The following is a 23,199-nucleotide window of genomic DNA, read 5'->3' as shown; positions in this document are numbered from 1 at the left end:
AGCCCTTGCTCTGGGATGGCCAGAGCAAACCACTCCCTGTCCCCCTGGGGCAAGGGTGTGCTTTGGAGCCCCAAGTGCCCCACTTACACTCCATTTCTGGCCTGTTCCAGAGTTTCTAAGATTGCAGCTTTTTGGCAATACAGCCTCACGGGGTTGTTTTATCCCTAAAGAGAAGCAACTGGGATCCGACTTATAGAGCAGCAGTGCTGTGAGGAGACCTGACCCATAGGAATGAATCCTCTCCAGACATTTATTTCAATGCCAATGGAGATCTCTGTGCTTCCCCACCTCCTGGCTTTGCCTGTGGTGTTTGCACACGCAACCAATTTTGCTGATATATGGACAGACAGACGGGCAGGGAGGCATGTCCCTGCCTGCAAAACACCTGAACGCCTGGCATGGCATGTCCCACCTCACCTGGAACTTGGCCCTGGGTCCAAATCAGGGACTTCTCTCAAGGTTGCAAACAAGTGAGCTGCTGCCCCTGCCCAGCTGCTACCTTTCCTGTCCTCACCACTCCCTCCTGGCTCGAAGGTCGCCTGTGGGAAGCAGGTACGGAGGAGTATTTCACCACCACAGGCACCTTTAAACACCTTTCCCAGGAGCACTTGTGCTTTGCAACCCTGCAAACTTTGGACCCGTATTTGCAGGGGTATGACCAAAGCCTGATCTCCACATTCCACTAGCAAGCCCCACGTCTGTGTGAGGAATCAGGGTCGTCCACTCAGGTGACTCCTGGATCAGGACAGGGTGACGTTAAATTCCCCGGGCTGGGATTTCCTCCATTTGTTTGCCTCCGCGAGTGGAGGGGGCAGCTGTGATTTCCACTCCCGCCACCTGTGTGCGTACCGGGGGTTGCTGAGCACGGTACAGCTTATCGCAGGCATCTGGGGACAGCCCCTACCCCCGCTCGCCCCTTCCCTGCCCTCCTCCTGCCCCAGCGCTGTCCCCCCGCCTGCCTGAGCCTCCATCTTCCACGAAGGGAAGGGAAAAGAGGAAATCCCGCCCCGTAGGCGGTGGGCGAAGCTTTGCCTCCTCCCTGCCAGAGGACCCGGAGAAGAGGTAATGGGGGGACTCTGGCCACTGTCAGGGGGATCGGCCCATCTCAGGGTGCCCTGGCCTCACAAGCAGAGGGCCTGCGTGGGGGGGTGCGGGGGCTCAGAGAGGCTCAGTGTCCCTGCAAACCCTTGGAAGACGGAAGCAAGCGACCAAGCCTCTCTCCAAAAGTCACAGTGTGGGTGTTTCGCAGCTGCCATATCCAGCGTTTCTATCCTGTCTGGTGGGTGAAAAGGTTTCCTGGGGAGAGAGTTCTGGGAGCCTTGCTCCTCATTCCTGTCTCCTTCAAACCCTCACTCATCCCCCTGCAAGAAGGTCTTCCCCAAGCTGCCGTACAGCTGAGAGATGGGGAGGAAAAGGCAGAGGGAAAGCAGCCTGAAACCCCAGCCAGCAAAGCCCCTGTGAGCTTTTACACCCAGGTAAAAGTAACAGCTTGGTATAGATAGCTGCCCCACCTCCTGTGCTGACCTGAGCCCCCCAGAGCCAGCCATGCCCCTCCACACTCCCTGCACTGCCAGCTGGCCCCAAAAATCCCCTCAGAAGACAGATGCCACCTCCCATGACACCAACAAGCAGGGGACAGTTTCCTTCCTGTGGGCAGGATGGCTGGGTTCAGCAGGCATTTTGGGGACTCCAGGGAAAGAGGTGGCCCCATGATGCTCCTTGCTGCCGGCCAGCCGTGCCATGTGTCTATGTCCCCAAAAGGATGGCCAATCCAGACTCCTATCTGCGTCAGCCCTGGAGCACAGTGCATGGCATTCCCATGGTCAACGCCTTCGCCCTCAACTGGGAGCGGATCGACAGCTTCCAGAGTCGCCCTGAGGACATTGTGGTGGTCACCTTCCCCAAGTCTGGTGAGTGTCCCCAGGCAACAGAGAGGGGCCACACTTGGGAAGGGAGGAACCAACCTGGAGGAGCTGGGACTGGAGGGGATGCTAAAAGGCAACGCTGGTAGATGGTGGCCCTCGGCTCTGGTAGGAGTGGCATCAGCTGGACATGCAGCCTCTCCTCGCCAGGCACCACCTGGGTCAGCGAGATTGTGGACATGGTCCTGAAAGGTGGTGACCCCAAAAAATGCAAGGAAGATAACATCATCAACCGGGTGCCCATGATGGAGTTTGCTGCCCCTGGGAAGATGCCAGCAGGTAAGAGGGTGGTAGTGGGTGGTGGATGGGGGAGACGCTTGGTTTTGTATGGGAGGGTACCCCACTGGCAGTGGGATTGCTCGTGGGGGAAATCCTTGCAGGCACGGACCAGCTGGAGGTTATGGCATCCCCTCGCATCATCAAGACCCACATCCCAGCTGACATCTTGCCCAAAACCTTCTGGGAAAACCGCTGCAAGGTAACAGGCTGGAGTTACCACACCTAGAGGAATCCAGCAGAGATAAGGGGGGTACCTGCCCTGTTGGGACCTTGCAAATCCCCACATGCCACCAAGCTTTCTGCAGATGATCTATGTGGGACGCAATGCCAAAGATGTGGCCGTTTCCTACTACCACTTTGACTTGATGAACAAGTTCCACCCTCACCCCGGGACATGGGCCCAGTACCTGGAGGAGTTCATGGCCGGCAGAGGTGGGGCAGGGCACCCCTGGGTGAATGTGGGGACCCTGTGGGGTGCTGTCACCCACTGACATCTCCTGGCTGCTCTCCCCATGCAGTGGCATATGGCTCCTGGTACAACCATGTCAAGGGCTACTGGGAGCGGAGGAAGGATCACCCCATTCTCTACCTCTTCTACGAGGACCTGAAGGAGGTGATGGACTGGGGTGGATGGTGGTGTGGCATCCGGGGGGGTGGCAGGAGGGGTGAACATCAGCCTGTGTCCCACAGGACCTCCGCCGGGAGATAGTCAAGGTGGCCAAGTTCCTGGGGCACGAGCTGTCGGAGGCGGCACTGGACACCATTACCCGACACACTTCCTTCGAGGCCATGCGGGACAATCCCAACACCAACTACAGCAAGCTGCCCTCCGAGATCATGGACCACAGCGTGTCCCCCTTCATGCGCAAAGGTGAGCAGCTCTGGGGGCTGCAGGTGCCCTGTCCCTCTGGCCCCTGCTGAGCCCCATCTCACCCGGCCTCAGGCACCACCGGAGACTGGAAGAACCACTTCACCGTGGCCCAGAACGAGCGCTTCGACCAGGACTATGAGCAGAAGATGTCGGGCACTGACCTGCGCTTCCGCACTCAGATCTGAGGAGACACTGCCAGACACCCCCCAAATCCGACCCATGCTGGTGGCACTGTTCCTACACCAGGGGCTGCTTCCCCTCCTCTGAGACTGCTGGAGAGTAATAAAATGTGCTTCCTGACCCCTGCATGGGGTGCTCACTACCCTGTGCCTGTGCAGACCCAACCCTGCCATCCCCCTGGGGCTGCTGTCCTCTTCTTGGGCTGGGGACAAGCAGGTGTCACCCCTCAGCTGCCATGGTGGGGGGATTGCTACCAGCAGCTCGTGGGATTGCAGAGGGTTGTGGCAAAACTGCATGTGGGGAACCTGTTGGCTGGATATGGGCAGTGAGGGGTGGCCTCCCTGTCCTCCCTGTGGGGAGACACAGTCTGGGACCTGGGGGTGGGAGGCAAGATCAGCGAGGCTAGAGATGTCCACTGTGGCCCTGCCTGCCGGTCAGTGACTGGTGGCTTCTCCCTGTGTTTGCTCCTCCCTCCCGGCAGCTGCAGGGCCGGAAAACATTGCTGCCCTTGCCGCCCTGCCTTTTCCTTCTCCTCCCTGCAAAAACTGCTGCGGGGCTCCGTGTCTCCCTGTCCTCTTCCGTCACCCTCGTGGTGTCACTCTCCCAGCGTCACTCTCTCGGCGCAGAGCGGCACTGTATTAGGTGAGAGGGGTGTCCTAGGGTGCCTTGTGGGTGCTCTGCCCATGCATGCTCAGCCACACAGAGCTGCATGCTGTGGGGTCCGGGTTGGTGGGTTTGGGGTACTTTTGGGTGTAATAAGCCACCTTAAAACCTTCCCCTGCAGTGAGGTATGCTGCAATAACCTCTGGGATCCAGTTTCCTGCTCCCCCGTGGTGCTGAGGCAATGGGAGAGGTGCTTGGTCTGGGTGATGCTGGTACCCCATGGGTACCCCCCTCCTTGCTGAGGTGCTGGGTGTGCTCCTTTTCCTGCAAAGGGGACCCTTGATCCCCAGATGGGCCCCCTGTCCCCAGTGGTTGGTGCAGCGATGGCTGCAGTGACCTCTGGTCTGTGTGCCAGTGCTATCACTGCCACTCCCTGGGCAGGCACTGTGCCAGTTGCCTGGGCTGCTCTGGCTGGTGACTGCCCAGTGAGGGGGGGCCCCCCTCACCAGTCAGCCTCCTCCATGTGTCCCCCTCCCCAGCAGGATGGCCGATCCAGACCCCCACCTGCGTCAGCCCTGGCCCACAGTGCACGGCATTCCCATGGTCAAAGCCTTCACCCACAACTGGGAACGTGTCGACACTTTTCAGAGTCACCCTGAGGACATTGTGGTGGTCACCTTCCCCAAATCTGGTGAGTATCCCTGAGTGTACCAGATGTGCTGGTACCATGTGGGCAAGTGTGTTGTACATCTGAGGTGGGGGAAATGCAGCACATTTGGGGGCAGTCGGGACAGAGCTGTGCGGGATCCCCTTTGCCCTCTCAGTGTCTGGTTAAAGTCTGAGGGGTTGTCAGTGATCAGACACCCAATGCCACCCTGGCTGCCCCCTGATGAGTTCCTTTCCCCAGGCACCACCTGGGTCAGCGAGATTGTGGACATGATCCTGCAAGGCGGAGACCCTGAGAAATGCAAGCGGGACATTATCAGCAAGAGGGTGCCCATGCTGGAGTTCTCTGTCCCTGGGAAGTTGCCAGCAGGTAGTGAGGGGTGGGGGCTTGACCATGGACACCCTAACAGGGGCTGAGTCCTGGGAGTCTCTGCCAAAAGCCCACTGAAGAAGTGCTTTGGGATCCCCCAGGGACAGACCTGCTGGCCACCATGCCCTCACCCCGCGTGGTGAAGACCCACCTGCCGGCAGATGTATTGCCAAAATCCTTCTGGGAAAACCGCTGCAAGGTAACTCCCAACCCTGGTCTCTGCCCTGAGGGGCATTTAAGTCCCCCTGTTCCCATGAGACAGGACCCCCCACTGCTCCCTTGAGCACACTAAGTGGGCACGGGAGTTCTGGGAGCTGGAGCATCCTCCCTGTTAGGGGCCCTGCGACTGCTCTCACACCCTGTCACCCATCTGCAGATGATCTATGTGGGGCGCAATGCCAAGGATGTGGCCATTTCCTACTACCACTTTGACCTTATGAACAAGTTACAGCCACACCCTGGGACATGGGCCCAGTACCTGGAGGAGTTCATGGCCGGCAGAGGTGGGGCAGGGCACCCCTGGGTGAATGTGGGGACTCTGTGGGGTGCTATCAACCAATGACATCCCCTGGCTGCTCTCCCCATGCAGTGGCATATGGCTCCTGGTACAACCACGTCAAGGGCTACTGGGAGCGGAGGAAGGATCACCCCATTCTTTACCTCTTCTACGAGGACCTGAAGGAGGTGATGGACTGGGGTGGATGGTGGTGTGGCATCTGGGGGGGTGGCAGGAGGGGTGAACATCAGCCTGTGTCCCACAGGACCTCCGCCGGGAGATAGTCAAGGTGGCCAAGTTCCTGGGGCACGAGCTGTCGGAGGCGGCACTGGATGCCATCACTCGACACACTTCTTTCGAGGCCATGCGGGACAATCCCACCACCAATTACAGCAAGGTGCCCTCTGACCTCATGGACCACAGCGTGTCCCCCTTCATGCGCAAAGGTGAGCAGCTCTGGGGGCTGCAGGTGCCCTGTCCCCCTGGCCCCTGCTGAACCCCATCTCACCCGGTCTCAGGCACCACCGGAGACTGGAAGAACCACTTCACCGTGGCCCAGAACGAGCGCTTCGACCAGGACTATGAGCAGAAGATGTCGGGCACTGACCTGCGCTTCCGCACTCAGATCTGAGGAGACACTGCCAGACACCCCCCAAATCCGACCCATGCTGGTGGCACTGCTCCCACACCAGGGGCTGCTTCCCCTCCTCTGAGACTGCTGGAGAGTAATAAAATGTGCTTCCTGACCCCTGCATGGGGTGCTCACTACCCTGTGCCTGTGCGGACCCAACCCTGCCATCCCCCTGGGGCTGCTGTCCTCTTCTTGGGCTGGGGACAAGCAGGTGTCACCCCTCAGCTGCCATGGTGGGGGGATTGCTACCAGCAGCTCGTGGGATTGCAGAGGGTTGTGGCAAAACTGCATGTGGCTGGATATGGGCAGTGAGGGGTGGCCTCCCTGTCTTCCCTTTGGGGAGATACAGTCTGGGACCTAGGGGTGCAAAGAAGTCCACTGTAGCCCTGCCTGCTGGTCAGTGACTGGTGGCTTCTCCCTGTGTTTGCTCCTCCCTCCCAGCTGGCAAACATTGCTGCCCTTGCCACCCTGCCTCTCCTAGTAAAAACCACTGCCGTCACCCTCGTGGTGTCACTCTCCCAGCGTCACTCTCTCGGCGCAGAGCGGCACTGTATTAGGTGAGAGGGGTGTCCTGGGGTGCCCTGTGGGTGCTCTGCCCATGCTCAGCCACACAGAGCTGTGTGCTGTGGGGTCCGGGTTGGTGGGTTTGGGGTACTTTTGGGTGTAATAAGCCACCTTAAAACCTTCCCCTGCAGTGAGGTGTGCTGCAATAACCTCTGGGACCCAGCTTCCTGCTCCCCCCTGGTACTGAGGCAACGGGAGAGGTGCTTGGTCTGGGTGATGCTGGCACACCATGGGTACCCCCTGCCTTGCTGGGGCACTGAGTGTACTCCTGTCCTCCCGAATGGGCCCCCGTCCCCAACGGTGGGTGCAGCGATGGTTGCAATGACCTCTGGTCTGTGTGGAGGTTCTATCACTGACGCTCTCTGGGCAGACTCTGTGCCGTGTGCCCAGGCTGCCCTGGCCATGGTAGACTGCCTGTTCTTTGCCCAGCTCTTTCGTGACTCAGCAGCAAACTAACCCACTACTATAAATCATTGGCAAGCTGACTTGTCACAGGGAAAGGCTTACCATGGGAGCATGAACACCAAAATGCATGAAAAGGTGGAAGGGAGAGAGCATCTCCTCCTCTCTGTGCTGATGAGCTGTTAGATGAGTCCCATCATGTTTATACCCTCAGGATTTGTAAACTTGCCCATCAGTACAGAACAGAGCTTTCCCTGGGGATTCAGATATATGCTGGCAAGACAGTGTACCATATCTGCAGGTAGCTTTGGCAAGTCTACTGCTGCCCTTCACTGTAGAGCTGACAACGACAGCTGCAGTACCTATTTTCCACCAACAATGCACAATTCCCAGCACGGACATAAAGCTTGGCATAAACCTTCTCTGATTTCTTTAGTGTTTTGGCTTGCAGAGTGGAAATGGCTCCAGTGTGAGCCACCTTGGTGCCTATATGTTTACATGCCTAGGTGCCCCTGCAGCTTTGCTGCAGCAGTGAATACAGTGCATAAAATCTTAAGCTGAATCAAAAAATCCAAGTGAAATACTGTAAGACTAGCCCCTGGTATTTTTGTCCTGCAGCTGCAGGGTAGAGCTATAAAGATACTTTTATCTGAGAAAGATGGTCATGGTGAGGCTATTTCAGCTCATTAACTTCAGCTGGAGTTTCCCTGTACCCTGGGGCTTACATGGAAATGGGTGTTTTACTGCACACGTGGCTCTGCAGAATTGCTCAATCTGCTCGCTTCTGTCTCCTCCCCTTCCCCCCACCTCAGAAACAAAGATAGTCAAGACAAAATTTTAAGTCTGCTTTCAGACCAGAAGCTGCTTTATTGCATTAAGTGAAAGGGAAACCAGAGAGTCATTTGGTACCTCTTCAGGGCAAAAGCTTCCCTCTTCCACCCTGGTTCTGACTTTTTGAGGTTCTGGTTGGTGTCAAGGTTTTCTAGAAATAAAGGTACCATGCACACCATAACCCCCATCCAGACAGCACAAAAGTGAAGAGACCCGAAAGAAAACACTAGTTTGCATTGCCTAACTTTTGCATAAGGGCCTTAGCCTTGAAAAGCCTGTTGTTATTTAACAAGGCTGGAGGTTGCATCACTGTCTGCAGCACTTCTACTTAGTAATGTTAGATGTGTGAAATACAGGCACTTAAGACCATTTTTCTTCTGCCCCACTTCCCACTCATTTGCCGGATTTTGTCCTTTAATCCTCTCAAAATGCTTATCTTCTCTGATCTGAGTAATCTGAGTATCATCTTTAAAAGCTGGCCATGGAAATAACAAATTTAATCCTCTGGTTCCCCTAGTAATAGCTCTCATTTGCTATGGAGGAATTCCTTACTAAGGGATTGGAACAAAAACCTAGTTCCCATCCAAGAAGTGATCACAGCACCAAACCTGACAGAGCTCAAGAAGCATTTGGACAATACTCTCAGGCACATGGTGCAAATCTTGGGGTTGTCCTTGTGGGTCCCTTCCACCTCAGGATATTCTATGATTCTGTGATCTGCTCTAGCCCACATGAACATGGCCTTTCCACAGTTGTCGGAAAAGCTGTAAGTTTCTTATAGGACTTTACAAAATAAGCTAAATTAGCCTGAAAAAAATATTATCCTGGATACAAAGGTCTGTGAAGAGACTGTAGTGAAATTCCTGGCTGTGAGGCCAAACTACTGGTCAAACATGGTGGCATAATTGCCCTGGATTCTGAGGGTTTAGAAAAAGCCTGGTTGAATATTATGGATAATATTTAAAGACCTTGAAGATGCACCTTTAGATTCCTATATTTTCAGGTTATTAAAAACTTGGAAAGATCTTCAGAATCAAGGGCCACACAGCCAGTACAGGCAACATACCAACTTCAGAAAACCTCTGCAAACAAACCACAAGATTCTCTCCTTATTCCTGTTGACAGTTTATAAACAAATCTATTACCTAACAAACAATTTTGTTGAGCCACCTGGGACCTTACAGGGAGTAAAAAAATCTTTTTAGCAGTCAGACATCATATTTCTGAGCTACAAAATGCAAAGTCCTCTTGAGAATCTGGCTCTGTAATAACATTATAATATACCCTAGCATGGGGAAGACCATCTCAACTATTACAGTCCCAGAGCATAACAAAGCAATGAATAAACACAGAATACATGCCTTGTTGCCACCATCCTGTATTTTATTACTTCCTCCTTGTGAAAAGTCCAGTTCAGAGGGTAACTTACTTAAGCTCCTTCTGTCTGATAACCAGTGCCACTGGAGCAGCCCAGGGACAGAGCAGGAGAGTAGCAAGGAACAGAGGCAAACTGGTGTAGCAAATTGCACCTTGCAACTCACAGTATGATGCTGATGTACCTTGGAAGACTACGCTAGGTAAGAGTTTTTTGCTGCATGGCATTTGTTCCCCAAATTGTGTTGGTTTGAGCGTATCATTATCTGTGTGGGTTTCAGTTGTAATTCTGGGTCCTTGTGGTTAAGAGCTCCTTCCAGGGCATAGTGCTTACATTCGAAGGACAACTTTCCAAGTGAGAGCCATCCCAGAAGATGTAGGTTATGCTCTGAGAAGCACCTTGAGGGGCCAGACCCATGTTTGACACTTGAACTGAGCCAACAACGCAGCCAGGTTGATGGTGATGTGCCCCAGGCACTCCCTATGTTAAGAGTTGCCTGGGAGCAATTGGAAGCCACCTGTCACCTATCAGAACAAAGTGCATGTTATTATTTGCATTATGATCAACCAAATGAATGATTTGTTGCCTTCTCTCAGCATGGGAAATATCAGCACTTCCAGCATCTCACTGTGAAAAAGGATGCCACTTCCAAGCTAGCCCTGTGACGTCTCCTTCCTTGTCCTGCCTCTGGCATTGCTAGTTTATGGAAACAATGCAAGGGATTTTTTTGAGCCTCAGAGCTGGCATCCCGGGAACTGGATCCTTTCACGGCAGTGAGGATTGCTGCCACCCTGCTAACCAGGGAAAGGAGCTCCCTCAAGGGAAAACTAACTGGGTAGAAGGCAGAAAGGGAAAAATGATTCACCAAATACCTTTTCCTGTCTTTTCAGACCTGAGACCAAACGTGGGTTATAAAGGCACCACCTGTGTGACAGCAAACTCTTGCTTTTGCTAGGAGTGCTAGTAAGGAGTCATCAAACACAACACAGAGGTGCAGCATTCCTAACCGGAAGAGAAAATTCCCAGGCTATCTAGTCCTTAACTCTGCCATGGCCACAAAAAACACCGGCTCAAAGAAATATGTCCAGCTGCTCCTTCTTCAGGTTGCTCTTCTAGGGCCTGTTTTCTGTGGGAAGGTGTTGGTCTGGCCAACGGAAGGCAGCCACTGGCTGAACATGAATGTAATTATACAAGAACTCATCCGCCGCGGGCACAGCGTTACCATCCTGGTATCCAACGCTACCCTCTTCATTGAACCCAAGGCTAACGCCAGGGAGAAGATTGAGGTCTATAACGTGCCCTATGAGAAAGATCTCCCTCAAAGCGTGATTAATGGACTAGTGGCACTATGGCTCGATAACAGGCCAACCATCTTGACCTTCTGGCATTTTTATAAGGAGCTGGGAAGAATGATCGTAGACTGGCAGAAGATGAACAAGCTGATGTGTGACTCGGTGCTAGCCAACCCAGAGCTGATGTCTCGCCTGCGGGGGGCTGGCTATGACATGCTGCTGTCAGACCCGGTGACCCCCTGCGGGGAACTCATTGCTCTCAAGCTGGACATCCCCTTTGTCTACTCTCTACGCTTCTCTCCAGCCTTCACCATAGAGAGGCACTGTGGCAAGATCCCAACCCCACCGTCCTACACACCTGCATCCCTGTCTGAGCTCACTGACCACATGTCCTTTGTTGAGAGAATAAAAAACTTTGTGTCCTACCATCTGCAAGACTATGTTTTCCAGACCTACTGGGGACATTGGGATACCTACTACAGCAAGATCTTAGGTAAGTCTTCTGATACTTCACTTCTCATTATATAGCCTCCATCCTTATGACCTGCAGAGCTAGGAACCTGGCAGGGTCACAAAGTCAAGGGAGAGGTCTGCAAGAGGTTTGTCATTATGCCCCAAAAAAGGGAAGGAGCCACCAGGGTCCATCAGTTGCACCCACTCCGCTGTCAGGGTGCTGTGCTGCTATGCCATTGCATTGAGGCAGGATCAGGGTCTTCCCAATAGATGGATTTGAGTTTTGTCATAATTCATTTTAATGTGGAGGTTCATACAGTTTCCACACCATGAAGGGCCCTCAGCAAAGGAGTCTCAGCTTACACATTTCTCCCTCCAGTGACTGCTTGCACAGAAGGCAGCCAGGAACAGAGTTGTTTTCCTAGTCCATAGTACCATATCAAGGAGGGGGGAGCGGGTGAATTGCAAGCCAGCCTTGCCGCTCTCTGTAGCAATACTGAAATGCATTGTGGCTTTGTAATAGAGACTTCACTTATGTCACTGGTCATAGAAAACCGATCCTCTCTGAACAAAACAAGTTTTATTTAAAACATACCCTCCACCCACAAGCAAACAGTGAAAACAACAAGTCTTTTTCTCTGCAGACTTTTCTCCTGGACTGTTTTGAGTGAATATGTAGAAAAATATGCTTGTTATTAATCACATGTAATCAACAAGCCATTTCTACTACCCTCGCACTAGGCTCTTGAAAAAGACCACTTGCAAGTCTCAGTGTTCAAAAAACCTCCTCCGTATACCTCCATGCTGCAGGACTCCAGAAGTACACCAAACTGTGGTCATGTGCACAGTAGATGAGGTACCTCAGCTTGGCTCCTCACAGTGCAACTGTTCCCATCACCCTCATTTTCATCCCAGAAAGGATGCTCTAGGCAGCATGGAAAACATAGCAAAAGCCTTGCACAACAACATTAGGAAAACATTGTGGAACAGAGCTGGTTAGAAACCCTGTAAATAACGATTTTTAGCACAGTGAAGAGGACTTACATTATTTCTTAACTGTACATCAGAAGGGACCATAAATAAAACTGTATAACAGGTTTTCTACTTCAACTTATAGTGCATAATTGGCAGTTAGTGGCAGGCAGGGGGCCCACAGGATCACCGACCAGCTCTGGCCTCCCACAATGGATGCTCTGGAAGAGGCAAGTTCCCTCGAGGACAGTCTTACTGGAGTCATTTACTGTGTAGTTTCATCTACTTCGAGATGCAACTCTTGAACTGCAGCCTGGGATCACCACTTTAAGTGGGCTGTAAAGGGACACTCAGTGGCTTCATAAAAGCAGAAGTGTGCCCACACAGTCAGTGAACATCTTTGCTGTGTATCCAGCTGTGCTTAAAAGAGCCAGAAGAATGAAAAATTCACCTCTTCTACCAAACAAATAACACAGAGACTGTAGTTAGACAGGCAGGAGCGCTGGAATTACCAACAGGATACTCTTTGGCTCCTCTCTGGAGCCAAAGCTGATGGCTCTTGCGCTGCTCCTGGGGAAGCAGATCTTCCGGCTTTAGCAAGGTGTTTACCACCAGAGGGTGCTCGATGGTGCCAGCCACTTATTGCTCTCCCCGCCCTCCCCCTCTCCCCCCGGAAGACATGCTATTCTCCAGCACAGGATTTCACGGCACGTACCTTGGCTCCCTGCCCTTGGGACCAAGGCAGTGTCACACGTGCCCAGCCCAGCTGAGGAGCGCTGCTGCTGCTGCTGCTGCTGCCGGTGAAGGAAGGCCGCGGGTGCACTGCCACACAGGGCAAGGCTATGGCAGGGAAGGAGGTGGCAGTGCTGTGGCTGCTGGGCGTGCTGGGCTGGGCCTCCGGGGGGAAGGTGTTGGTCTCGCCGGCTGACAACAGCCACTGGCTGAACATGGAGTTCATGCTCCGGGAGCTTGTGCTCCGGGGCCATGAGGTGACTGTGCTGATGCCTTCATGCTTCCTCATCTTCAACCACACGCAGCCCTCACCCTTCCACTTCGAGGTGATTGAGGTGCCGATCACCAAAAAGGAGATGGCTGCCGTACTGGATGAATTTTTCTATTTTTGGTTTTACGAGGAGAAAGTGCTACCATTCTGGAAAAGTGCTTACAAGATAGCTCAACAATTCAAAAAGCTGGAGAATGTAACCAAAACCATTTGTGATGGGGTCCTGAAGAATGAGACGCTGCTGGAGAGACTGAAGGCATCTGCCTTTGATGTCCTTTTGGCAGACCCACTGGCACCCAGTGGGGAGCTGTTTGCTGAGAAGCTGGGTATCCCCTTCGTGTATACCATCCGGTTCTCCTTAGGCAACACAGTGGAGCGGCTCTGTGGGATGCTCCCAGCACCTCCTTCCTACGTACCAGCTGCCCTAAGCAGCCTAACAGATAGGATGACCTTCTGGGAAAGGCTAAAAAACATCTTCAGCTACACTTTGCAGGATATCATGTATCATTACCTTCTCTGGGGAGGCTGGGATCAATACTACAGTGATGTTTTAGGTAAGGCTGCTCTCTCTCCCAGAAATTAGATCTGCTGTACACACAGGAGTAAATACCCAGAGCTGAGAGGTTAAGGCACAAATTAGGAGCAAGACAGCCCTGAACTCACTCTCCTTCCTTCAAATTCCTGTGTCAAGTCAAACAATCCAGGCAAGTACAAACGTTGCCCATTAATCCTGACCTGCTACACTAGTTCAGCTAAGTCCATACAGGCACTTCTAGGATAGGTAAAACAGTGCTAAAGCCACTTGAAACAGAGCTCATCAGTCATATTCATAGATGAATCATGACAAATACTAACAAAAGCAAAATAACACTGTATACCCACCAAACACTAGTACTAGGTTTGGAAAGCTATGCAAGAATCCTACCTGTTTTCTCCTGGCACCCTTCTTGCTTGCCAGCTTGTCTCAAAATGAGAGATAATGGCCTCCTCTGGTCTTTTAAACGCCTGGGATTTCAGATGAACTGCGATTTGCAGTGATAAAATGACCTTTGCAGATACATGGTTCTTTGCTTTTCTGAAAGTATCTAAAAAAATACTAGAGGGTAGTTGTATTTATTTATTAGATGTTTTAATTATTTGTGTAAATAATAGTTGCATAATTATTTTCCCAGTTTTGCTCTAAGTAATTATAGTAACACTTAAAAGGAAACAGGCCAAACATATATGCATTACTGGTGGGCAGATAAAATGGTATTATTTCAATATGAGACTTTAAAGTGTTTTTATTTTTATTTCACTAGTAAGGTGAATTCTACTGAGAGCTAAGCTGTTAAGATATCCTACTATTAGTATCTAGCTGTGTGTTTTTGATGCTTATCCTGTTTGACATGATACGAAAATCTTGTGCTGGCAGAAGCATGGTTTGGTGATCTGTTGTGTAAGTCTCAGAGATGTTTGGATCTTGTGGTGCCTTTTTTATTGTTAAATGTGGGATTTAACATTTAAGGCTTCACGTGCAATACCTGTTTTGTTAGTTTGCGTGGGCTACATGATGGATTTGTGCTGAAAACAGTGTTGACAACACAGGGATGCTTTAATGCTGTGGCTCTGCAGGAGACTCCAGAACGGGATTTGCTGCTTGCCCAATCCTCCTCCTATGAGCGTTGTGTTAGGACATGCCCTCTCGCCACGCTTCCCACTCTTGTCACCAAATGTATGCCACTTTTATTGGTTGGCTCCAAAGTGTTTGCACAGTGAAGCAGTGAACTGCTTCCTGTTCAGTCAGTCCAGAGTTGTACATGGAATGCTGAGATGATGAGGCCAAAGTTCCCCTGGCTGCTCTTGGCCTATGCATGCTGCTGGAGTACTGGCTTTTGTGGGAAGGTGGTGGTCTGGCCCACTGATGCAAGTCACTGGATCAATGTGAAAGTGCTGCTGCAAGAGCTCGTTCTCCGGGGTCATGAAGTGACTGTGCTGGTGCCCTCAACCAATCTGCTCATCAACTACCAAGACACTTCCTCCCCCTTCACCTTCGAGGTCCTGCAAGTCCCCTTTAGCCAGAAGACCCTGGATGCTCTCATGGAGGACTTCCTCAATTTCTGGCTGAACGAAGTCTCTAATGCCTTCCCCTGGGAGGTCATGTGGAGGATGAAAAAGGACCTGGAGGAATTTATCAATATGTCAAAGCAAACGTGTGACACCTTGGTGACGAACTCTCAGCTGATAGCAAAGCTGCAGCAGGCCAAGTTTGATGTTCTGATTGCTGACCCCCTGTCTATAGGTGGGGAGCTCGTTGCAGAAATCCTAGGCATCCCTTTTGTCTACAGCTTCCGCTTCTCTGATGGGAATGTGGTAGAGCGGCTGTGTGGTGGGCTCCCATCCCCACCTTCCTATGTGCCTGCTAGTACAAGTGGACTGACCCACCACATGTCCTTTATGGAAAGAGTACAGAATTTCCTCATTTACTTCTACACGGATTTATTTTCCTTGAAGGTTTGGCGTGATGAATTGGATGAGTACTACAGTAATGTCTTAGGTAAGGCAGCTGTTGAGTGGTTTCTTCTCTTGCATAGGTTGTGCCTTTTGAATGGTTTGGGACTTCAATGCTGTTGTGTCAAAATACTGTTTCTCAAAGGTCAGCAGAGGTGGCAATCCTGTTTTGTTCATAGAGGTGCTGCTTTCCCTTTTAGGTCTGATCTAGTCTATCAGACATGAGAGCAGTTTTGCTCTAGTTCCTCTTGAAGATCTACAGAGCATGTAGTTCTAATTTCTGTCAATGATGATACTGCTGGCGAATTCTTGCATTGAGATGTATGTTCATTTTAGAGCTTTCAGAGGACAGTTGCTGCCTCTTCATCTTGATGACACCAACTTCTACAATTAAGGATGGTAGAAGATAAAGGCTGGAGGGCAAAATCATTAAATGTAAGGCACCGGTGACAGCTCCATTAGCACCACTGGGATGGAGTTAATCCTGTTGTAACTGGGAACACTGGCTGTCTCTGGACAACTGCAGAGCAAAAAAGCACCCTTCATTCACATGAAGTATCTTGCAATGCTGCATAGTGCAGGATATTGAGCATGAGTTCAGATTCTTGAACAAATAATACTACAAACTGTCATCTTTCCCTTTCATCCACCATTCAGAATTTGAAATGGTCTTCTTAAATTACATGCATACCTGAAAATTTCGTTCCAACACAGTACAACTCAGGCATGATTCAAAGTCTATTAAACAGACCTTTTAGTTAATGGACTTTGAATCTTGTCCAGAATATCTGCCAGTTTAGGCAGATAACGAGTGAATAGCAAGCACAAGGGCATCTCTTCTGGTTGCCGTCCAGTCTCTTCCTGTGTTTGCCAAGAATGCCTCTGTGCTCTGCAAACCAGTCCCTCTTCTCTGGACTGATAAGACTAAATTACACCTTTATATCACTCTACGTGTAATACAGACTTAATTTTCACTTCAGCAACTTTGTAACTCACTCATTATTCTTTATAAAGAAAAAAAAACTGGTGTAGATTATTACACTAATCCAGGAATATAAGAAGATGCCTGACAGATAACTTTTATCTTGCTGCTTATTTTGCTTGATTCCTGCTTGTATTAGGCTGGATTTGGGCAATAATTCATCAATACTTCTAACACTTTTACTCCCCAGTTTTGCTTCACGTAGAAAATACTGCAAAGACAACTTGCAATGTGTATCTAAGAATATATATTTTTTCCGAATGGGAAGCTATAAAACATTAGATTACCATTAGATTTTTCTCTGTAGATGGATTTCTAGAGACAATGTATTTTGCATAAAAAGACATTCAAAGCATCTATGGATTTGGCCAATTTTTCCCAATATGTGTGAAAAGCAGCTGACCCAGTCCTCAAGAAAACTAGGGATGTCTGTACATGTCTTCTATTGTTGTCTGAGCAGCCACTGACTGAGTCACCATTTGAAAAATGCTACAGAACTTCATTTAAAAACTTTCCTCCTCCCTGACAGTTGATCATCACTTTATGATTCATTTATTTTTGATTTGGAACTAAATTTTCTGTGATTGTTCTCTTCCCCAAAATGCATTTTTATGCACAGGTAATGAAGTCTTTCAGTGGCAAGAATTACAGCAACAAGACTGCATTTCTATATTACAGATAATAAATGCTTCCCACTTGTACTGCTCTAAATTAATCCTGAAGGTTCAAAATCCTTTTAAAGATTGTATTGCCTTGTTCGTGGCCACCTGCCAAGGCTGAACACAGGACAGGGCAAGGAATAGGTCCAGATTTGTGAATGTTTTCATTTTATGCGTGGTTTGATAGATTACACTGTTTGGGAGTTCCAAAAGACAAAGGTAAGGCTCCTGTTTTGCAATCTACAGATAACAAGGTCACTCCCGTGCATGTTCTAAACCTCTTGTACCTTGTCCGCAGGAAGACCCACAACGCTGTGTGAGACGATTGGGAAAGCAGAGATATGGTTAATCAGAACTTACTGGGATTTTGAATTTCCACGCCCTTTCCTGCCCAACTTTGAGTTTGTTGGAGGACTTCATTGCCAGCCTGCAAAGCCACTACCAAAGGTACTCCAGCTTTGCTCTACTGTTGGCTGATTGGTTGTGCAACAGAACAAAGACTCTCCCTGATCAACCATGCAAGCCATGTCCTGAGAAAGTTCATTCTTAAAGAAATACTCTGCTGCTGGTGGGGAGCATGGAGCTATTTAGCATCTGTCCATGTCCTTCTAACTGAGGGCTGGGGTTACAAGGTTACAGCCTGCTGTCTTAAAAGAGGATAGCAGACTTCAGCATGCGGGAACACAGTGTCTGTTTTGGGAAAAACAGGGGCTACCTCAGAGTAGTTAAGTGTAAGATTTAATTATAAGATACAGACTTGCAGCCCACAATAACATTGAAATACCTGATGCAAAAAGGCACTGTGACAGGACAAATTCTTTAACTAAAATGGGGTCAAGACTTGCAGAAAGAGATGAGTGAGAAACACTTTTTCTATTGTACTTAGTTTAAGACATCTTAAAGGGAGTAAAAGACCTGATCATTTCCAGCCTACACTCTGCTGTGAATGGCCATATTCCATTGGAATTTAAAACTCCCAGATACTGATGATGGCAACATGACAAGCTCAGGTCTAGATTATCATTCCTGTAGGAGCCTCAGAATATGTAGGCCATTTTCAGTGCAAGTTGTCTACTAAAAAAAAAACCTTCTAACTCTCTACTCCCTTACCACTCCCCTGTAGCAGGGGTTGAGACTGGGGGAAATGGATAACCATTCTCATTTGGATATTACTGCCATTTCACATGACACTAACTAAAAAAAAGGAACAGGAAAACCTATTGGCCTGATTTGTAGAAAATCTTCTGAGCAATGTGGTGTGTTGCAAGAAATAAGAGAACTGTCTGACTAACGAAATGATGGCAGTGACTCACTGAGTCTGTGATCAGGATGCTGAAAAACCGTGTCAGTTTTTAGCATGGTCCCTTCCTGCACAGTTATGTAATGCCAAGTACTTGTTCTAGGGAAATCCAGAACCATGACTATGCTACGGAGGGGGCCACAGGGTGTGGCTGGCTCATGATGGTGCCAGGATCCATTCCTGGTGCTTGTGCTCCAAAAGAAATGCGTCCTGAAACTGGTAGATTTTCTTTCCAAAAGACAAAGCATCTGTCACCTGTCTCAACTTGTCCTGCTCATTCTTGGGGAGAAACTGTTTTGCTCAGGGCCAGGTCTGTCTTTGTAACACCCTTCTGTCAGTGGAGGTGTTCGTACACCATGACCATCTCCCTGATAAACTAAAAAGGTTATTCCCTTTTTTCACAGAAACCTGTGCAATCTGCATGGCATAATTACTCTTGGTATGTTTTCTGCCTCTCCTAGGAAATGGAAGAATTTGTTCAGAGCTCCGGGGAACACGGCATTGTGGTATTCTCTCTTGGGTCAATGGTCTACAACCTAAGTGATGAAAAAAGTAATGTGATTGCCAAAGCCCTCAGCCAGCTTCCACAAAAGGTGAATTTCCTTTCAAGCTTAAAACAACTTGCCTTGTTTTTTTCACTCCTGTTGCCTTCAGTGAGACTTTTAAGTTTGAACTGGCCTGTTTTTTATCTGCATCCCTGCTGGATGTGCTACAGCCGGGACACTGGGCTCTCTCTCAGAGAGGTAGACTGCTGAGCTACCTCATGGGGAGTTCTGGCGTTTGACCTCTGAACCAAATTACGTGGAGGTGTGTCCATAGGCCAAAATACAGAGATCACTTCAGTTGATTTTTATAACATGCACATAATAATTAATCAAAGAGTTCAACTGGAGCCGAAGCTATTTGAATTACTGGGAAAAGGCACATGGGTTTGAGATAAAGCCCTACATTACATGCAATAATACATAATGGCACATTGCAGGCACCGTGTTTATCTTATTCTTCCTTTGTTCAAGGTCCTCTGGCGGTACAAAGGGAAAAAACCAGAAACTCTGGGCTCCAACACCAGGATTTATGACTGGATACCCCAAAATGACCTGCTTGGTGAGACTGATTCTATATAGGATGGACTGTATTCTTGGAAAAACTGTTTGTTTTTCCACTGAAATGGGTAATTCAAGACCAGAACCACAGAACACTTGTGGATACACTTAGTTTCATAACTTAAGCTGCAGAGCTTTGCTCTTGGGAGCCTTAATTTCCTAAAAGGCTCTGACTTACAGAGCTTAGTGGCAGTTGTCTGGAAAGGCTCAAAAACACCTGTAGGCAGGAGTAAATACCAAAGTAGAGATGTACTCTGGAGTTGGATTTGGCCTCTGCAGTTAATCTCCAAGGCTTATTCTTCAAAATGCTTGACCTAAGCAAGGCTGAAGCAGGAGGCTGTTGTGAACCTGATACCATGTGAAAACTAGAACTGCACAAGAGCAGGAGGGCTGAAGTAACTGGGGTAGTCTGGCAGGACATGATGATTCACACACTGCATTAAAAAAGTATGAATGCATGAAAGCTCAGTGTGCAAGCTCTGCTGCTGAGCCAGAGATCAGGGGCTGTTCCCTTCTCTGGCAGTGCATTTGCCCCAGTGTTCTGCAGTGCTCACATCCCAGTCAGTGCAGTCTGCCACAGCTGCTGTTACATGCGCTTCTCCTTCCCTGTTCCAGGACATCCCTCCGCAAAGGCCTTTATTACTCACGGTGGGACCAACGGGCTCTATGAAGCCATCTACCATGGGATCCCAATGGTTGGGATTCCCATGTTTGCTGACCAGCACGACAACATTGCTCATGTAGTGGCAAAGGGAGCTGCAGTTCAGGTGGATTTCAGCACACTGAAGACTCAGGACCTGGTTGATGCACTGAATACAGTCATTTACAATACCACGTGAGTTTTGTTCTTGCCTTACAGTAGGCTGAGGTTATTAAAATCCTGTGCTGCTGATGTGAGAAGTTCTGCTAGCTCTTCTTGGATGGAAAATGCAGAGTAGCTGAGTTTGGGTTTCAGAGGAAAACCATCCTTCATTTCTGAGAATCAGCATCTCTCAAATAGGAGAGATCAACAATTTGATTTTCCTTATATTTTATGATCCCTTCAAGAAAAAGTTTTGGAAAGCCCAGAGCAGCTCTTGAGACAGTTCTCTGCTAGAGTAAATCCTCTGGAGGCACTAGCTGTATTAGGTCTTCTCTGTCTGTAGTCACAACAGTTCTTTATCCTACCCCTGACTTACCAATATCCTTAGGTTACCATACCTATCATTCAGGACTTAAGAGGGTAAGGAAGGCCAGCAGCTTAGATCCCATGCTAAGGCTAAGGCCATTGACAGAGAGATTGGAAAAAATGCAGAAGTCCTCAGTCTTTAGTAGCAACTCCTGTCATGTGTGAGTGACAGGTGTTCCTTCAATATGAACTTTCAAATTCCTGAAGCAAATGGACCAACACTGATGGAGGTATCTAGTATCTGAGGGAGTTAGCCATGTGGGAGGTGACCTGTAACAACCTGGATGATATCTTGTGTATCCAGCCTCCCTACCTTCCCCTTAGTTTTATTGGTGAACATGACGCCATATGACCTGGGATATCCCTTGGGTGAGTTGGGGTCAGCTGTCCCAGCTGTGTCCCCTCCCAACTCCTTGTGCACTCCCAGCCTCCTCACTGGTGGGGTGGGGTGAGAGGCAGAAAAGGCCTTGGCTCTGTGTAAGGGCTGCTCAGCAGTAAGGAAAGCATCCCGATTTTATCAACTTGTTTCCAGCACAAATCCAAAACATGGCCCACACTAGCTACTGTGAAGAAAAAGCTAACTCCATCCCAGCCAAAACCAGCACACCATATTACATTGGTACATAAAATGCTGCAAATGTTTCCATGTTGCTTTTTTTAAGGAGTATCTGTAATAATTTCTGATAACATTTCTTTGCAAAATATTGGCTTTCTCTATTAGTACTTTTAACCCAATTTTATGCATACAGGAATAAATTGGACCAGTCTCAAATATATTTAAATAAGACTGATGAAAGGAAAAGTAGGGCTGTCTACCTTCCTCAAGAGGACTGCCAGGTGCTGAACAGGTTGTTTCAGGAATCACTGAGAAATCTCCTTGGTTTCTTCCTTTTTTCTCCCCAGCTATAAGGAAAATGCTCTGAAGTTATCCAAGATACAACATGACCAGCCAGTTAAGCCTCTGGACAGAGCTGTCTTCTGGATTGAATTTGTCATGCGCCACAAAGGAGCAAAGCACTTGAGACCAGCTTCTCACCATCTCACCTGGTACCAGTACCACTCCCTGGATGTTCTGGCATTCTTGTTCACCTGTGTAGCCATTGCTGTCTTCATTCTTGTTAAGTGTTGCTTATGTTGCTGTAGAAGATGTGGCAGGATTGCAAAGAGGAAGACAGAATAGACATCTTGTTCTCATCAGCACTTTTTCTTCTCTTAGGCTGATTCAGCAAGGCATTTATTAGGATGTGCTTTAAACTGGGCATATCATGAAGTGCCCCACTGAACAGGGTCATGATACAAAGCTGTTGTGGGGAAGAGCTGCTTGCTTAGCCAGCAAATTCCTTCTGGCCTAAATAAAATTGAATTATAGTTGCTTTAGCCCTTGGGACCATGTTAGCTGATCATACATGGTCCCTACCATGGTAATTACTGCTCTAACTTTTTAAATTCATTTGGGTATATTCCATAAATTCAGCCTTCCTCTGTGTGGTACTGTGGGTCTGCAACTAGTATCCTTACCTTAACTCTGTCCTCTCCTCTAGTGTCACCCAGGCTCGATGATTCTCAACCATAATGCCTCTCCTGTCAGAGTCTCTCCAGACAGGACAGTGAAGCTAAGATCACAGGCTTCTAAAAAGTGCCCAGCTGAAGGGCTGTGATCCTAAAAATTGGGCACTGCAAGTGGCAAATGCACTGACTACTTGGCGGCTGAGGGGAGACCAGAGTCCTAAGACCATTAGAGAAGTTGCTTTTCTGGGAACCATTTATCTTTTCCTTTCAGTCTGGAGTCCTGCTGCACAGGCCATCATTCTGACTGCAACACTGCAGGGATGTGAAAACCACCTCTGTCAGGAACTTGCCCGTTTTAAACCCCAAATACCTCTGAGCCATGCAAGAAAAACTCTAGAGAGGGAACTTGCAAAGCAGTAACATTACAAGTGGGAACCGTGCACTGGTCACTTGCCTTGCCTGCAAAGTTTGAGGGAAAATAATGCTGCTCTTGGGTCAGGTAAGACTGGTACTAAATGCAGTACTTCTTCAGTTGTCCAGGGTGTCTACTAAAATGCTGCTAGTTAAGGCCTCCTGTTCTAGGTAAGGTTATTATGTGCCAGCTTACTTGAGAAAGAACCTGCTCCAATTTTAACTGATATTTGCTGTACTCTGGAATTGTTTTCAAACAGAACCGGCTGAGAAAACATGATTATTTGTTTACATAATAAAATTCCTTATATCTCATCAACTTTTTTATTAGCATTGTCATGTTTCAATGTGTGACTAAATCTCTTCATACTACAACATGTACAAAAGCTCAAGTGAACTGTTTCCAAATTGAAGAGGGGTTAGAACAAGACTACTGTATCTCATGGCAATTTTTGGTACACTGTTCCTACTGTCATGATGGAATGATATGCAGGAATATGCGTATTAAAATATGCATAGTGAACAGAAAATAGAACAGTGTGACATCCAGGCCCCAGATCTGAAAGAGTTTGCTGTAACTGTTCACAGCTGGGTCCCCAGGCACAGCTCCATCACTAACAGCCCCAATCACCCAGTTGCTGAGATGTCAGTTCAGATGCCTGAAGGC

The 23,199-nt window shown here is 48.9% G+C and overlaps 2 protein-coding genes across 17 annotated transcripts; both read left to right on the top strand.

The window, feature by feature from the left end:
- Positions 1–183: 183 nt before the first annotated feature.
- Positions 184–6,155, top strand: LOC127472509 (sulfotransferase 1B1-like). 11 transcript variants are annotated; one of them, XR_007905036.1, is made up of 10 exons: positions 559–728; positions 983–1,062; positions 1,762–1,910; positions 2,073–2,201; positions 2,303–2,400; positions 2,507–2,633; positions 2,720–2,814; positions 2,892–3,072; positions 3,145–3,351; positions 3,734–3,839. XR_007905036.1 is itself a non-coding variant. In XM_051790861.1 (9 exons), the coding sequence occupies exons 3-9, from the start codon at positions 4,399–4,401 to the stop codon at positions 6,016–6,018; spliced, it is 891 nt and encodes a 296-aa protein (XP_051646821.1). In that variant the 5' UTR covers positions 3,763–3,894; positions 4,037–4,105; position 4,398; the 3' UTR covers positions 6,019–6,155. The 11 variants fall into 11 exon arrangements, 7 of the variants coding, with proteins under 7 accessions (XP_051646815.1, XP_051646816.1, XP_051646820.1 ...); XR_007905032.1 differs by lacking the exon at positions 983–1,062 and having other exon boundaries at positions 266–652; XR_007905035.1 differs by lacking the exon at positions 983–1,062.
- On the top strand, positions 3,825–22,851 carry LOC127472508 (UDP-glucuronosyltransferase 2A2-like). Of its 6 annotated transcripts, XM_051790854.1 has the most exons (9): positions 3,825–3,894; positions 9,271–9,392; positions 10,081–10,979; positions 12,842–13,464; positions 17,340–17,488; positions 18,803–18,934; positions 19,358–19,445; positions 20,060–20,279; positions 21,516–22,851. In XM_051790854.1, exons 3-9 carry the CDS (start codon positions 10,240–10,242, stop codon positions 21,790–21,792), a joined length of 2,229 nt encoding a protein of 742 aa, XP_051646814.1. In that variant the 5' UTR covers positions 3,825–3,894; positions 9,271–9,392; positions 10,081–10,239; the 3' UTR covers positions 21,793–22,851. The 6 variants fall into 6 exon arrangements, with proteins under 6 accessions (XP_051646814.1, XP_051646810.1, XP_051646812.1 ...); XM_051790850.1 differs by lacking the exon at positions 12,842–13,464 and having other exon boundaries at positions 10,081–10,975; XM_051790849.1 differs by lacking the exons at positions 3,825–3,894; positions 12,842–13,464 and adding an exon at positions 6,509–6,575 and having other exon boundaries at positions 10,081–10,975.
- Positions 22,852–23,199: the final 348 nt, after the last annotated feature.

The sequence above is a fragment of the Manacus candei genome, unplaced genomic scaffold, assembly GCF_025592945.1.
Source record: "Manacus candei isolate 608988 ecotype Guabito, Panama unplaced genomic scaffold, ASM2559294v1 h1tg000028l, whole genome shotgun sequence".
Taxonomy (NCBI): Eukaryota; Metazoa; Chordata; class Aves; order Passeriformes; family Pipridae; genus Manacus; species Manacus candei.
Note: the sequence above shows the minus strand (reverse complement) of the source record. Positions and strands in the feature narration are given on the sequence as shown.